The sequence below is a fragment of the Mustela nivalis genome (assembly GCF_964662115.1).
Source record: "Mustela nivalis genome assembly, chromosome: 9".
NCBI classification, from domain to species: domain Eukaryota; kingdom Metazoa; phylum Chordata; class Mammalia; order Carnivora; family Mustelidae; genus Mustela; species Mustela nivalis.
The window spans coordinates 38,495,890-38,513,182 of record NC_139028.1 but is presented as its reverse complement, the minus strand read 5'-3'; the positions used below and the strand labels follow the sequence as shown (position 1 = coordinate 38,513,182).

The 17,293-nt window shown below is 34.2% G+C and overlaps 1 protein-coding gene across 1 annotated transcript in view; it reads right to left on the bottom strand.

The window, feature by feature from the left end:
- Positions 1–17,293, bottom strand: part of PGR (progesterone receptor) — a 96,447-nt gene that overhangs the window by 6,994 nt on the left and 72,160 nt on the right. Inside the window, exons 5-6 of the mRNA XM_082683348.1 lie at positions 9,227–9,371; positions 7,647–7,777 (exon numbers count right to left, since the gene is read on the bottom strand). Coding sequence (XP_082539474.1) covers positions 7,647–7,777; positions 9,227–9,371 — 276 coding nt within the window. The remainder of the gene's footprint in view (positions 1–7,646; positions 7,778–9,226; positions 9,372–17,293) is intronic.

Below are 17,293 nucleotides of genomic sequence, written 5' to 3'. Positions count from 1 at the left end.
AATAAATGTTTTAATTCTCACATTTAATTTCACTTAACAAAATTGTAGGAGTACAATTTATTTAATTGTCTTATCATTTGGTATTTGAAATATTTTTCTAGTCTAGCATTAGTTATTTTTAATTTATTCTGTTTTGTACTCACTTATTTATAGGGGCTTATGTTCTATTTCAAATATTTTTCTAAGTTTATTGTTTAATGTTTAATATTGTCAGTTTTGCAACATTATTAGGGCAAAAAGTAGTGCCCAGGCAACCCAAATTTTCTCATGCTTCAGAGGCAAACACTTTCGACTTTTTCATCTATTTATTTTAATTTTTTCTTCCACAGAATTAAATAGCAACATTGTGGTGTTGATTCTTGATTTTTTAAAATTTTTCACTTTTGATTTTCCAGTGTGGAAATTGAGGCTGTAGCTCTATTACCATCTTTCAGATCTACCATCACCTCCATACCATTAGATCACACACACAAACAACTTCCTATTTTTCATCTTCCTAATAAAATTTTGGAAATATTAGCTAGATCAATATTCAGTATATATTATTTAGTTATGTAAAATGTTACCACAGTAGAGTCACTTTTTGTTTTACTGAGAGTAAATAATCATCTAAATGGGTGTATGAAGTGGTATCTCACTGTGGTTTTGATTTGTATTTCCCCAATGATTAGTGATGTTGAGGATCTTTTCACGTTCTTACTGGCTTCTTGTATGCGTTCTTTGAAGAAATGTTTATTCAGGCTCTTGTCCATTTAAAAATGTTTTAATTGTCACTGTAATTCTTTATATATTCTAGATATTAATACTTTTTTCCTTATCAGATACATGATTTTCAATTCTTTTCTCCCATACAGTGGGTTGACTTTTTATTCTGTTTTCATGACCTTTAATGTCCTAAGGTTTTAAATTTGATGAAATCCATTTATCTTTTTTACTTTTATTGCCTGCATTTTTTGTGTCAAATCCAAGAAATCATTGCCAAATTCAACATCATGAAGTCTTCCCTCTATTTTAATAGTTTTGTAGTTTAAACTCTTAAATTTAAGCCTTTGATCTATTTTAAGTAAGAGTCCAACTCCATTCCTTTATTTTTTAATTTTTTAATTATTATTATTTTTTTATTTATTTTCAGCGATAAGAGTATTCATTGTTTTTGCACCACACCCAGTGCTCCATGCAATCTGTGCCCTCTCCAATACCCACCACCTGGTTCCCCCAACCTCCCACCCCCGCCCCTTCAAAACCCTCAGATTGTTTTTCAGAGTCCATAGTCTGTCATGATTCACCTCCCCTTCCAATTTCCCTCAACTCCCTTCTCCTAACTCCCCTTGCCCTATGCTATTTGTTATGCTCCACAAATAAGTGAAACCATATGATAATTGAATCTCTCTGCTTAACTTATTTCACTCAGCATGATCTCTTCCAGTCCCGTCTATGTTGCTACAAAAGTTGGGTATACATCCTTTCTGATGGAGGCATAATACTCCATAGTGTATATGGACCACACCTTCCTTATCCATTCAGCCGTTGAAGGGCATCTTGGTTCTTTCCGCAGTTTGGGGACTGTGGCCATTGCTGCTGTACCCCATTGGGGTACCGATGGCCCTTCTTTTCACTACATTTGTATCTTTGGGGTAAATACCCAGTAGTGCAATTGCATGGTCATAGGGAAGCTCTATTTTTAATTTCTTTTTTTTTAATGTTTTTGCATTTATTGATTTTTAAAAAAAATTTTCAGCATAACAGTATTCATTATTTTTTCACACACCCAGTGCTTCAGGCAATCCGTGCCCTCTATATTACCCACCACCTGGTACCCCAACCTCCCACCCTCCTGCCACTTCAAACCCCTCAGATTGTTTTTCAGAGTCCGTAGTCTCTCATGGTTCACCTCCCTTCCAATTTTCCCCAACTCCCTTCTCCTCTCTAACTCCCCTTGTCCTCCATGCTATTTGTTATGCCCCACAAATAAGTGAAACCATATGATAAATGACTCTCTGCTTGACTTCTTTCACTCAGCATAATCTCTTCCAGTCCCTTCCATGTTGCTACAAAGTTGGGTATTCATCCTTTCTGATGGAGGCATAATACTCCACAGTGTATATGGACCACACCTTCCTTATACATTCATCCGTTGAAGGGCATCTTGGTTCTTTCCATAGTTTGGCGACCGTGGCCATTGCTGCTGTACCCCATTGGGGTACAGATGGCCCTTCTTTTCACTACATTTGTATCTTTGGGGTAAATACCCAGGAATGCAATGGCAGGGTCATAGGGAAGCTCTATTTTTAATTTCTTAAGGAATCTCCACCCTGTTCTCCAAAGAGGCTGGACCAACTTGCATTCCCACCAACAGTGCAAGAGGGTTCCCCTTTCTCCACATCCTCTCCAACACATGTTGTTTCCTGTCTTGCTAATTTTAGCCATTCTAACTGGTGTAAAGTGGTATCTCAATGTGGTTTTAATTTGAATCTCCCTGATGGCTAGTGATGATAAACATTTTTTCATGTGTCTGATAGCCATTTGTATGTCTTCATTGGAGAAGTGTCTGTTCATATCTTGTGCCCATTTTTTGATATGATTGTCTGTTTTGTGTGTGTTGAGTTTGAGGAGTTCTTTATAGATCCTGGATATCAACCTTTTGTCTGTACTGTCATTTGCAAATATCTTCTCCCATTCTGTGGGTTGCCTCTTTGTTTTCTTGACTGTTTCCTTTGCTGTGCAGAAGCTATTGATTTTGATGAAGTCCCAGAAGTTCATCTTCGCTTTTGTTTCCTTTGCCTTTGGAGACATATCTTGAAAGAAGTTGCTGTGGCTGATGTCAAAGAACTGCCTACATTCTCCTCTAGGATTCTGATGGATTCCTGTCTCACGTTGAAGTCTTTTATCCATTTTGAGTTTATCTTTGTGTATGGTGTAAGAGAATGGTCGAGTTTCATTCTTCTACATATAGCTGTCCAGTTTTCCCAGCACCATTTATTGAAGAGATTGCCTTTTTTCCACTGTATATTTTGTCATGTTTTTTCAAAGATTATTTGACCATAGAGCTGAGGGTCCATATGTGGGCTCTCTGTTCCACTGTTCTATGTGTCTGTTTTTATGCCAATACCATGCTATCTTGGTGATCACAGCTTTGTAGTAAAGCTTGAAATCAGGTAGTGTGATGTCCCCAGTTTTATTTTTGTTTTTCAACATTTCCTTAGCAATTCGGGGTCTCTTCTGATTCTATACAAATGTCTGGATTATTTGCTCCAGCTCTTTGAAAAATACTGGTGGAATTTTGATTGGAATGGCATTAAAAGTATAGATTGCTCTAGGCAGTATAAACATTTTCACAATGTTTATTCTTCTGATCCTAGTGCATGGGATGGTTTTCCATCTTTTTGTATCTTTTTCAATTTCTTTCATGAGTGTTCTGTAGTTTCTCGAGTACAGATCCTTCACCTCCTTGGTTAGGTTTATTCCTAGGTATCCTATGGTTCTTGGTGCTATAGTAAATGGAATCGATTCTCTAATTTCCCTTTCTCTACCTATTTGCTAGGATCTTGTTGAGAATCTTAGCATCCATATGCATCAGTGATATTGGTCTGAAATTCTCCTTTTTGGTAGGGTCTTTGCCTGGTTTGGGGATCAGGGTAATGCTGGCTTCAGAAAGAGTCTGGAAGTTTTCCTTCTACTTCAATTTTTTGAAACAACTTCGGGAGAATAGGTGTTATTTCTTGAAAATTTGGTAGAATTCCCCAGGGAATCTATCAGGTCCTGGGCTCTTGTTTTTTGGGAGGTTTTTGATCACTGCTTCAATCTCGTTACTAGATATCAGTCTATTCAGGTTGTCAATTTTTTCCTGGTTCAATTTTGGGAGTTTATAGTTTTCCAGTAATGCATCCATTTCATCTAGGTTGCTTAGCTTATTGGCATATAACTGTTGATAATAACTTCTGATGATTAACTTCATTCTTTTACATGAAATTTTCCAAACACCTTTAAGACTAATTATTTCCTTGATGATTTCTTCTCCTATGTATTTTCCTGTTATCTCTTTCTAGTGCTCCAACTGTTTGCATGTTGGGCTTCCTCACTTCTGATTTTCTGTATTTTTGGGTTTTTGCTCTACTTTTGAGAGGTGTCCTAACTTTGTCTACCAGTGCCTGTACTGACATTTAAATTCTGCTTTCATTATATATATATATATATATATATTCATAGTCTGCTTTTCAATTTTCAATTTACAAAAGTTCTTTGCTTTTAATTCTTTTTTCAGTGTTCCAAAATTCATTGTGCACCACACCCAATGCTCCATGCAATATGTGCCCTCAATACCCACCACCAGGCTCTCTTAACCCCCTCACCCCCCTCGCCTCCAAAACTCTCAGTTTGTTTCTCAGAGTTCACAGTCTCTCATGGTTTGTCTCCCCCTCCAATTTCCCCCAACTCACTTCTCCTTGTTTTTAATGTGTTATTTCTTTTTCACAGTATCCAGTACTTGTTTCTTTGGTGCAATATGTTCTATTATCTTTCTAAAGAGGGATAGCTTTTTAATATCTTTGAGGTTTTCATCTCCCTACACCTTCTGTGTCTTCCTACTTGCATTTTTTTTTTCTGTTTGATTTGTCTTTGATGTTAAAGGACTCTCTCAGGTGCCTTAGTTATTTATATTCAGGAGTGGAAAACTACAAGGCCGCATCACAGTTCTGTTTCAATAGGTAGTGCTTATTGATTGTGAGCTTTACTACAGGGCAACCTGGCTGATATGTTTCAAAGAGAAACACCTGCTATGAACACATTAGTTCTTTTTATTTCTGGTGAAAGAATTTCTGCAGAGAACAATCTTGCATTCTCCTGTCTAGAGGATGTAAACCTGGATAACAATGTTCTTAGAGTGAAGGGAGTATTCTGGAAGATGGTGTCTCAACATTTGATGTATAATTAATCTATTGTCATTATAGGACCGCTAGCCCTTAACAGTGCCTGCCTACAGTTCAACAATCCAGCCACCCTCTGTTATATTTTCTTCGGAAACTAAATGTAAGTTCTCTGCCCGAGTTGGAGAGGGACAATTTCATGGTTGGACGATTTCTGGTTATGGACTTTAAAAAGAATTTTGTATTTTTAACTCTACCTTCACTGCTATCTCAAAAAATCATTGCTGTTGCCAACTGAGAAACATGCCAGAGATTTGGTGTTGCAAATCAAAGTATTTATTGTTTGTTTGTTTCTTTCCTGTGCCTTAAAATCCAAACTTCTCAGATATGCTAACCTAGCTCTGCTTGCTGGCTTGCAGAATTTTATTGTTATTGATTTCTCTCATTGTTATTTCTTAAAAAATCCCTTTAGTAATATTTTACTGTAGTTTTAGAGGAAACAATGGTGTGTTCAACTTGGTATATTTTCATGAAGATCTTTATTTTAATTTTTAATAGCAAATTAGAGGTTTAAATACTTATTTATCAAATCATTGAACTTTTCCTTTGTCAACTTTCCAAATGCATTTATTTCTAAACTCTTATTTGAAATCTCAAAATCAATTAGATTCCTTTTAGTGTGTTTTAACATTTTAAGTTTGTACACTTAAATGAATTATCTGATATGTAAGATATAATTTGAGTTAAATATCCAAACTAAGTTTTCCCCAAATATAAAACTTATTTTTCCTAACAATATTAATTTGCTCCATACTCATTGGTTCATGATGCTTCCACTACACCATATTAAGTTCTAATATATACTAGTCTGACTTGATTCACACTCTTGTATTTTTTCTTCTTTCACGCTGCATTAATTAGGTAAAATTCTAATTTCTGTCTTCACCTCAAAATTTTTGTAATACTTATCTACTTATTTTTTAAGATTAAAGATGAATTTCTTAAAGCTTTACCAAGTCTCTCCTCAAATATCTCATTAGGATTTTTATTAGAATGTAGAAATCATAAGTACTATTCACCAAATATAGCTGTTTTTCCCTTTTCTTGAAGCTGCAAGTGACCAAGAATCTTGTTTTCTATGGTGTGTGACTGAAAGTTATACATATGTAATTTCCTTCCCTTACTATTTCTTTCCTTGCCAATGGCCTAGTGATTAGAGAAGAATGTCAAGATATAGTGTCCATGTGCCTGGAAACCTGAGTGATAGCAATGAGCAAAGCCTTCTTGTTGATCTGCATTGAACATATAGTGGGAAAGATACATACTTAATTTTTTTTTTTTTTTTTGTTAAGCTACTAAGATTTGGGAAGAGGGGTTGGCCCTTAAGCATAATGTACCCTATCTATAAATATAGAGTTATGTTAATAATAACAACCAATTTGGGAAATCTAAGATTATCTCTAACCCAAATGCTATAGGATTCATTACTACCAAGAAAAGGACAGGAGTTAACTTCTGTAATATTGAATTTATTCTAATTGACTCTCTTGGCTAGTTCTATATCAGTACTTTAGCCCAATTTATGCTCTTTTTTCAAATTAGGCCTGAAGGTCTCTGCTCCAAATAGTGTTCCCAAAGTATGGGGATAGGGCTATGATACTTAGATCCTGTATTGGTCCCTGTCTTTACATAGATTTCATGAAGAAAACTTCCTTTTTAAGGATTTAGCTTTTTTGTCTTTTTTCCCTGATGTGTATTCCCAACCTTCAACTATTTGAGATTTGTGCTACTGGAAAGAAGTCCCTGAGAAGATACTACTGAGAAAAACCCTTGGCTCACCTTAGCTCCCTTAGGTTCTCTTTCAAATCAGTGAGTGAAAGGATCAAATCAGATATTCAAAGGCTGAGCCTACCTATGCATGGAAAGGGCACAGAAAAAGGTGAAAAGCAAAAGCAGTTTTTAAAAATTTTCCCATCCAGACACTTGGGGATCCACTGAGGTAGAGATGTTTGTGTTCTTTGTATATGAGAAAGAGTGAAATGTATATTTGCCCATCCTCCTGGTGACCAGTGCTATGTTTCATGATATTTCTTCTGCATATAGAACTACAGTAAATTTCCCAGCCATCCTACCGTTAAATATATGTCATGAAACGTGGGTAGAAGTGACATGATACTTCTAGGCCCCACTTCCAGGTCTTTTCTCACTTGCTGCTTGTCTTTCTTATTAGATCCACTGGAGGACTTCAAGCTGCTATGAAAGGGTGGAGCCCCTATATGTAAGGAACATGAGTTTTCTTGCTATCTCACTGCATTGTGAATATGAGTGACAAATAAACTGCTGTTGTGTTATACTACTGATCTTTGTAGGTTATGTGTTATAACTGCCTATTTTGACATAAAATAAAATAGTTCCAAACAAAATTGTGTATTTTATATAGTAAGTCTTTTGTGGAATGGGGTGGAAGCAAGATAGTTTGTGTTTATGCAGTATTAATTAGTTCATAATACCTAATTAGGTGAATATGAAAAAGTCATTTAAGCACATTTTATCTGAAAAAAATTGCCTAATTGGTGAGCTATTTTACAATTATGTAAAACCTGAGAAATATGAAATAATTTTATTAATGTCTATGACAGTATATTAGGTATTTCTCCTTTGTAACCACAATCTAAGAATTATACCTCATGTATAACCATATGATCATATTGTCATTTACAACTTTCCCAATGAATTAAAAATTAAGAAAGTAAACATCTTGTAAAAATTGCTGTACTCACTCACTTGTATTAAGAAGTAGCAATACTTTCATACACAGGAACTCTTCTTGGCTAACTTGAAGTTTGACAAACTCCTGTGGGATTTGCCACATGGTGAGGCATAATGAATAAAATGATGATTCCTTCATCCTCTGTCTTGTATCACACACAACACAAAAGAAAAAGGAACAGGAAAAAAGAAACACATATACAGTGTCTTAGCCAGTCTGTATAGTTTATCAGAGAAAATGAGATTTGGTAATTTGAATATTACATAAAATGTCTTTTTGTAAACAAACAATATTTTGAATTTTAAACAAAATAAACTATTTACAATAGTGAATTTTTGAGGTTAAAAATTTTAAAGTTAGGAAACCATATTTAATACATATTGACAAAGATTAATGTTGTTTCTCACTTTTATTATTACATTTAAAAACTTAAGGAATTGATATGTGGAGTTGAGGAACACTCAGGAAATCATATATTTACTGATTTATTTTCTGTTAAAAAATAAAGTTTTGTGTGTAATCCAATCAGAGAATGGATTCAGTTCACAGAAACTGAAGAATGTAGAATAGTTCTGTGTATTCAGTTCAGTGTAGAAGAGTTATAGCATGAACTATTCTAGGGGAAATGTATGGTAACAAAGAGAACAGTACAAAAAATTAAATAACTGACAAGGCCAAACATTCTGAAGGTTGCAGAAATTTTTTTAACAAGGTATTTTCTCTACCATGAGCTGTTCTGCAATAGCCACATTAGTCACATGCTGCTAACACAAATGGTGAATAGAAAACTAGATTTTGACTCAGAAGAGCTAAAATTAATCCTGTCACTCAGATTCTTTGGTAGGATATGCAATTCTTCTGAGCCTGTTTTCTGAACTGTAAAATGAAGGGCACTGATCCCTTACCTATTTCAAGGGATTATAGGGCAAAATGGAATAAAATATATGAAAATTATCTGTTAACTATAAAACAAAAGTAACAATATGTCATATAATTCTGAGTCATCATTCATCATTAGAATGGTATAAATATTTCCATGAAAAGATTCTTGCCAGTTTAAGGTTATACATAGAAAATTAATTATGGTAATTTAAGTGTAGCTAAGAAAATTGAAATATTTATCTTTCAGTTTTTAAAATAACTTATCAGTCTGATTTTTTCCTCCAGGAGGAGAGAGAATATCTTTACTTTTTGAAGGTAAGTCAATAATTTCAAGCAAAAATACTTCTAATTTATATCATTATCTTCATTAGTACCAAGGTATAAAATTTTAATTTAGTAAACTGAAAATTTCATTTTATCTTTAAGTATATTTCTTGATACACTTTTGAAGTTTAAAAAAATGGATTTGAGATGACTACTATATATTGAAACAAAAGGGGAAATCTCCAAATATCAAATTACTGTTATAATAATATAATTTTTTAATTTTGTTTTGTCAAGTTATATCCTGAGAAAATTCTGATAAACATTTTAGGAAAATTCTATTATTTGGGATACTAAATGTGTAATCATCTACTGAAATGTAATTTTCAAGATTATCCTACATATACACTTATGTGATAATACAAACAAAATTCAAGTTACTACTTACTCATTTAGTATTAAATCGGGTGCAAAATATAGCATCTGTCCACTGACATGTTTATAAGATCTCCATCCTAGTCCAAACACCATTAAGCTCATCCAAGAGTATTGGATGAGAGTTATCTGGTCATCAATATGTAAATTTCTAAATCCTACAAAACAAATTAAAAATAATAAAATGATCCCCCAAATCACTTTTGTTGAAAAGTTGAAAATAGATAGAAATTTGGAAACAGAGTAAGTTGGGTAATATATTGTTTTCAATTTCAATTTATTTTATACTATAAAGGAGTAAATATTAATACATAATAGAGCCTGAGAAATTAAAAAGGAACAACTCTGAACTCATTAAAATTGGTCACTGTGATTTAGTATTTCTGATAATTCACTAGTTGACAGTCATCCATCAGTCACACACACAACATTCATTTACTGAGAATCCCTTGTGTGCTAAATCACTGTGTTAAACTGGTTAAGAGGGTGAAATAATTTCCTTGCCCTTAAAAGGAACTCACAAGTCAACAGGAAAGACAACCACATAAGTATAGTGATATGGAAAGATAACAGGGAATATACCAGGAATTGGGAGGCAGGTCAGGAAAAACTCCCAAGGACTAAACCATCCCCTTACTCCCATCCCATCTAAAACCTCAGTTTATTTTCCAGAGTCCACAGTCTCTCATGGTTCATCTCCCCCTCTGATTCCCACCCCCTTCATTTTTCCCTTCCTTCTCCTAATGTCCTCCATGCTACTCCTTATACTCCACATATAAATGAAACCTTATTATAATTGACTTTCTTTGCTTGTCTTGTTTCATTTAGCATAATCTCCTCCTGTCCATGTTGATACAAAAGTTAGATTCATCTTTTCTGGTGGTTGAGTAATATTCCCTTGTATATATGGACCACATCTTTATCCATTTGTCTGCTAAAGGGCATCTCGGTGCTTTCCACATTTTAGCTATTGTGGACGTTGCTTCTATGAACATTGAGGTGCATGTGGCCCTTCTTTTCACTACATATGTATCTTTGGGGTAAACACCCAGTAGTGCAATTGCTGGGTCATAGAGTAGCTCTATTTTTAACTTTTTGAGGAATCGCCACAGTGTTTTCCAAAGTGGCTGTGCCAACTTGCATTCCTACCAACAGTGTAGGAGGGTCCCCCTTTCTCTACATCCTCTCCAACATTTGTTATTTCCTGTCCTGTTAATTTTGGTCATTCTAACTGGTGTAAGGTGGTATCTCAATGTGGTTTTGATTTGAATTTCCCTAATAGCTAACGATGACGAACATTTTCTCATGTGTGTTAGCCATTTATATGTCTTCTTTGGAGAAGTGTATGTTCATGTCTTCTGCCCATTTTTTCACTTGATTATTTGTTTTTTGGGTGTTGAGTTTGAGACGTTCTTTATAGATCTTGGATATCAGCCTTTTATCTTTAGTGTCATTTGCAAATATCTTCTCCCATTCTGTGGGTTCCCTCTTTGTTTTGTTTACTGTTTCCTTTGCTGTGCAGAAGATTTTTATCTTGATTAAGTTCCAGAAGTTCTTTATTTGCTTTTGTTTCGCTTGCCTTTAGAAACTTTCCTTGAAGGAAGTTGCTGTGGCTGATGTAAAAAATGTACTGCCTATGCTCTCCTCTAGGATTCTGATGGATTCCTGTCTTACATTGAGGTCTTTCATCCATTTAGAGTTTATCTTTGTGTGTGGTGTAAGAGAAAGATCTAGTTTCACTCTTCTGTATATAGCTGTCCAATTTTCCCAGCATCATTTATTGAAGATAATTTTTTCCTGCTTTGTCAAATATTAGTTTACCATAGAATTGAGGGTCCATATCTGGGTTCTCCATTCTGTGATAGGTCCTACTTAATCTCTGAGAGGTTTCTGTTTATTTTTAAACTCTGAGCAGATAACCACATAAAGACATTTTTATAAAATAGATTATTAGAATGAACTCCTTTCCTGAAGAAAATAAAAACATGAATTGACCTTAATTAATTTTTTTAAAAGATTTTATTTATTTGACAGACAGAGATCACAAGTAGGCAGAGAGGCAGGCAGAGAGGCAGAGAAGCAGGCAGGGAAGCAGGCTCCCTGCTCAGCAGAGAGCCCGATGTGGGGCTCGATCCCAGGACTCTGGGATCATGACCTGAGCCGAAAGCAGAGGCTTTAACCCACTGAGCCACCCAGGTGCCCCTACCTTAATTAATTTTAATGTCAGACTGTCTGGCAGCAGTAAAAGAAAAAAAAAAAAGGTTTGAATTGTTCTATCTTCTTATTCTATTCCATTGCAGGGAACTGATAACTATAGAAATATCTATTTATAATCTAGAACTCCAAAATGAATAACTGTGAACCTTTTATTTAATGTCTTGGATCCTCAACCTCTACACCTGTAAAATGATGATCTCTCCCTTTTATTTAGCACTGTCACTTTAAGAAATAGATAATATGACATAAGCTATGAATCACTTAAAAAGAAAAAAAAAAAAAACTGCCTAGGTGATCATGTCCAACCAGAGAGTATAATCAGAGTGTTGAGGAATCTTAAATCTTTGGGATGTAAAAATAATCTGATTTTGTTTTATAAAACCACTGCTTTCAATTGTGCTTTATTTATTTATTTTTTTTTTTAGATTTTATTTATTTATTTGATAGACAGAGATCACATGTAGTCAGGCAGAGAGACAGAGGACGAAGCAGGTTCCCCACTGAGCAGAGAGCCTGATGCAGGGCTCGATTCCAGGACCCTGAGATCATGACCTGAGCCGGAGGCAGAGGCCTTAACCCACTGAGCCACCAGGCGCCCCTCAATTGTGCTTTATTTTTATTTAACATCTTTAATTATGTCTTAGGTAGATCCATAGTTTAATGGTCACTTTTGTTTTTTGAAACTTACTCCAGTCTCATTTTATTTTATTGACAGTCACTACTTTTTATTTCTTTTCATCCAATCTGCTTTCCAGGACTTCTTTTATTTATTTATTTAGTTAGTTAGTTAGCTATTTTTATTATGTTCGATTAACCAACATACAGTACCTCATTAGTTTTTGATGTAGTGTTCAATGATACATTAGTTGCATAAACACCCATCTGGTTGAGTTTAGAGAAAGAGAGAGAGGGTGTGTGTGTGTGTGAATCCTCTGGCCTTTCACACCTTCACAACCTCTTTTCAGCCCTTCTTAGTGTTAGTGGCAGAGGAATAATGGTAGGGAAAGGGTAAATGCACTGACTCAAATGGTCAAAATCTTCTCTCCACCTCTTTTCAATTCTCATTTTGCCTTTTTTGTGGATCACAGCCCAGCACTGATGTACTTAAAGGAGAGAGAAGCAAAAAGATAAATCCGGATATGGGGGTTCTAGTCAGTTATGTCTATTAAGGAGTAATGACATAACCTTATTTGTGTTTTGGAGGAATTCTTGGTAGCCAGGTAGAGGATAGATTCAAGGGAGTTAAGTCTGGAGTTACAGAAAAAGTTGGGAGCTAATACCAAATACCAAGTGAGGGATGATAAAAGTCAGAATTAAGTCAACAGGTAGGCATACAGAGGAGGGAGCACATTAGAAAAATATTTAAAGGGTAAAATCAAAGAGATTTGGCAACTGATTGCATGTGGGTAGGAGGAAGAAGGAGCCTAATAGATGTTTCAATATTTTTGCAGGAATGGTTGGTGATAACAGCATAATTGAGACAAAACAGAGGAGAAGAAATAGGCTAGGAAAAAAATTGTAAATTTTGATATGTTGTAGGGACTTTCAGAATGTCTAGACAGCAGCTGGACAAATGAATTAAAAATATGGAAAGATATATGAATTAAAGTATAAACTTGGAAATTATTTGTATTTGAATATAGCTAAAACAATGATTATAGATGAAATCTTTAATTAAAGGAACAAAAATTAAGTGTTTCGGTGGGAACATCAACTATTTTCCACAAAGCTATTTTAATAACATCTGTTTCACCTAAGAATTCTTATACATATCTTATTTTCCCAAATATATATTTGATATATACCCTGGTGTATACACTGAAAATACATATATATTTCCAAAAACAAATATGTATAAAATGACAGGACCATAGAAAGTTAGGTTCAATTAGTCAGCTATATTAAAACATTAATAAATTATCCACTGCCATCTTCAGGAACACATTTTCATTCTTTATTCTTTTCTTAGTCAATTCATAACTTTCTAAAGAAAGCATTTCATGGTGCTTAAGTATTTGACCTACTGTATTTTTTTCACTTCAGGCCTTTGTTTCATGTTAATCTCTAATTTGAAAATTTTTACTTCATCATATAACTGTTAATTCACTTGTCCTTTTTAAAAAACAGATTTCACTTACATTTATATATTTACTTCTATTTTATGCTACCCTTTATTGGGGGGCTTGTTTGTTACTCTTTTTGCATTCTGGGATTACTAGAAATAAAAATGAATATTTTTAGTAGATTATAATATAAAAGGCAAATCTTTGCCAAAATAACTTAAAACTTCTGAAATTACCAATATTTATAGCAGAAAGCATATTTTCCATTTAACAGAATGAAAAGTAACTCAGAAAATAGCTTTTTAAAATAGCCACCTTTTAGAGGGCTTATCTGTGATAAATGTACACTGTTAAATTGACTTGAACATGCCCGGTACAAAAGTGTTATTTTTTCCCCATTAACTGTAACATCATTCATTACTTTATACTGAAACAAAGACAGGAACACTCAGATCAAATTCCCACTGATGATAACAATCAGGTAAAGTCAGTACATTTGCAATGATGATCAAAATGAAAAACTTCATGAAGAAAGTGATGGATGATCCTTAATTATGTTTAATAAGTAGTAAAGAAAAATACCCTTTCCTTTTAAGTGATTTGACCTGATAATTTCTGACAAAAGCCCTGTTGCAAGCTGTTCAATCCTTAATGCTTAAAAAAAAGTGTATGGTAACATATGGCATATATAACCTAAGTTATTCTGTGTTACTTCCAGAGTTTTGATCAAATATATAGGTTGTGCTGTTGTAAAAATTGTCACGTACTGAAATGTTTAATTTACAACCAAATGTCAGCACCTTCTGACACAAAGTATGAGTGAAGTTTGAGGAGCACAAAAAAGCTACAGCACAATCACTGACATACAATCACCAACATATATAAGAATTTTTTTTAATGAATAAGGACTTGATGGCTAATGATTTAAGATAGCACAGTTACTTTTTTTTTTTGATCGATTCTGTAATTTAAATTTCTATAAATACTCTTTAAGCAACTCTACTGGATGAAGCATTCTGGTTGCAATTAGGCATAAAGACTAGAAAGATGTTTCTGCCTTTAACACTTGCAGTCTGGTAAAACAGAAAATGAGAACATAATTTTAACTCACAGTGATAGTGTGGTTGACAAAGGCAAAAGTGATATGGTAGAGCAAGGGGTATTTAATTCAGTCTGAGAAGGTCAGGGAACTAGTCCTCAGGGCAAGTGACAGGTAATTAGAACTCTGAAGGCTCGTTAGGGAGCAGCCAGGGGGAAAATGCGGAAGAAAGGAAGGATATTCAAGTAGGGAAACAATATGGGCAAAAGAAGGCAGATACTGAGCAAAGAGTATTGGGAGAATGGAAACTTAAGAGTTGCTTGAAGAGGAAGAATGAGCAATAACATTGTAAATTCAGGAGTCAAATCATAAAAGAATCTTGGATGTTAAGGTTAAGAAGTTTGGACTTTGTTATGAAAAGGAAAGGAAATAATATACTTGGTTATAATTGTTTTTAGAAAGATGATACTGGTGGCAGAGGAGGATTGTTTGTGGTAGGGTGAAAGTGGTAATAAGGTTAGTCAAAAAGCTAAAACTGAAATCTAGGCAAAGGGACAAGTACCTAAACTAAGGGCAATAGCAGTGGAAGTAGCATATACAATGAATCATATATTTAATAAGTAGAGTTGCCAGAATTTGATAACTAATTGGATAGGAGGAGAAGGAGAAAAGTGAGCCCGGTATAAGACCCAAGAGTCTATCTAAGGCACCAATTCCAGATAAAGAAAAAGGTTTTAGGTTTATGGAGTAGACAGTCACGTTGACCTGGAAATTTACCCAGTGGAAATACGTAATAAATAATTGAAATACATGGTTCCATAGTTCATTAGAGGGTCTGGGTTGATATTGTGTATTTAGGAGTCACCAGAATATAGTGGTAGTTGAGGACAAGGCTAAATGGGCTCATTTAGTGAGTGTAGAATTAGAAACTACTGGGGTAGAAGATGGAATGCAGGAAATGCCAAACTTATGATGTGAATTGAAAAACAAATCCACAAAAGAAACAAAATGTGTAAATTGAGAGAAACATATCTATCTGAAGGGAAATGCCAAATGCCAAGTTAAGAGTATCAGCCAGAAATGGTACTTTGTTAGTGGCCTCAAAGGCATGCAAGACATGTTAAGGGTTAAATGTATATATAAACCTTATATGTTGATATAAGCAATAGTAATTTCAGTGGACAAGGTTGCTAGAAAAATCATTTTTAAATCATTTTTAAAAGGCTTCATAACAGTATTATCAAAACTTGACTTTACCCACAGGCTAGTTTTATTTCTTTCCCATCACTTTTCTGGGGGAAGAAATTTGATTTATTGTTTATTTAATGAAAGAAAAAATCCTTTGTCACATATGCAATGGCTGTCCCTGACACAAAAGGTATTTTGGCTTGCTTCGAAAGCAGAAAACAAGGCAAAGGACTGTCCTAATTTTCTGATACTGTTGACTGCAAGTAGTCTGGCTAACTGAGATGAAAAAGCAAGATATTTTAAAAATGTAATGTTTAAAAATGTTAAAGCATTGACTCTCATAGATTTTTTTTTTCACAAAATAAACAGAACAGTCGGAAGAAATTTTAAATTATTTCCCTCAAACCTCTCAGTCATGTAAATTCTTCTGTAACATACTGATATAAAGGATAAATTATATTTATTATTGAGTTGGATTGGAAATAAGTTCAATTATTGAATTGAATTGGAAATAAGTACTTATTAATTTAATTTCCAAAGCCTACCCTGACTTTCAGGATCCTTCTTGATCAACCCATAACTTATGCCTCTAAGTTTCCTTCAATTACTCTCTCCATCATTAATCTATTATCAGTGACTTCTTAATACTTGGGTGATGAAAGCCCCAGGATGCCAATACTCACTGTAATAGTGTTTGAGAAACATTGTATGCACACACACACACACACACACACTATATTCTTTATCCATTCATCTATCAATGGACACTTGGACTGCTTCCATAATTTAGCTATTGTAAATAATGCTGCAATAAACAAAAGTATATATATCCTTTTGAAATTGTATTTTGTATTCTTTGGGTAAACATCCAGAAGTGTTATTACTGGATCATATGATAGTTATATTTTTAACTTTTTGAGGAAACTCAACTTGATTTTCCAAAGTGATAGCACCAATGTACATTCCCACCAATAATGTGTGAGGGTTCCTTTTTCTCCATATCTTTGCCAACACTTGGCATTTATTGTCTTTTTGATTCTAGCTATTCTCACACATGTGAAGTGATATCTCTGTGGTTTTGGTTTGTATTTCCCTGGTGATGACTGATGTTGAGCATCTTTTCTTGGGTCTGTTAGCATCCAGATATATTCTTTGAAAAATGTCTATTCATGTCTTCTGCCCATTTTTAAATTGGGCTATTTGGTTTTCTTGTTTGTTTTTGGTGTTGAGTTGCATAAGTTCTTTATATATTTTGGATACTAATACTTTATCAGATATGTCATTTGGAAATAGCTTCTGCCATTCAGTAGGTTGCCTTTTAATTTTGTTGGTTGTTTCCTCTGTTGTGCAGAAGCTTTTTATTTTGATGTACTCGCAATAGTTTATTTGTGCTTTTGTTTCCCATGCCTCAGGACACATATCAAGAAAGATGTTGTTATCGTTGATGTCAGAGAAATTACTAAGCTCTCTTCTAAGATTTTTATGGTTTCAGGTCTCACATTTAGGTCCTAATCTATTTTGAGTTTACTTTTGTGTATGATGTTAGAAAGTGGTCCAATTTCATTCTTTTGCA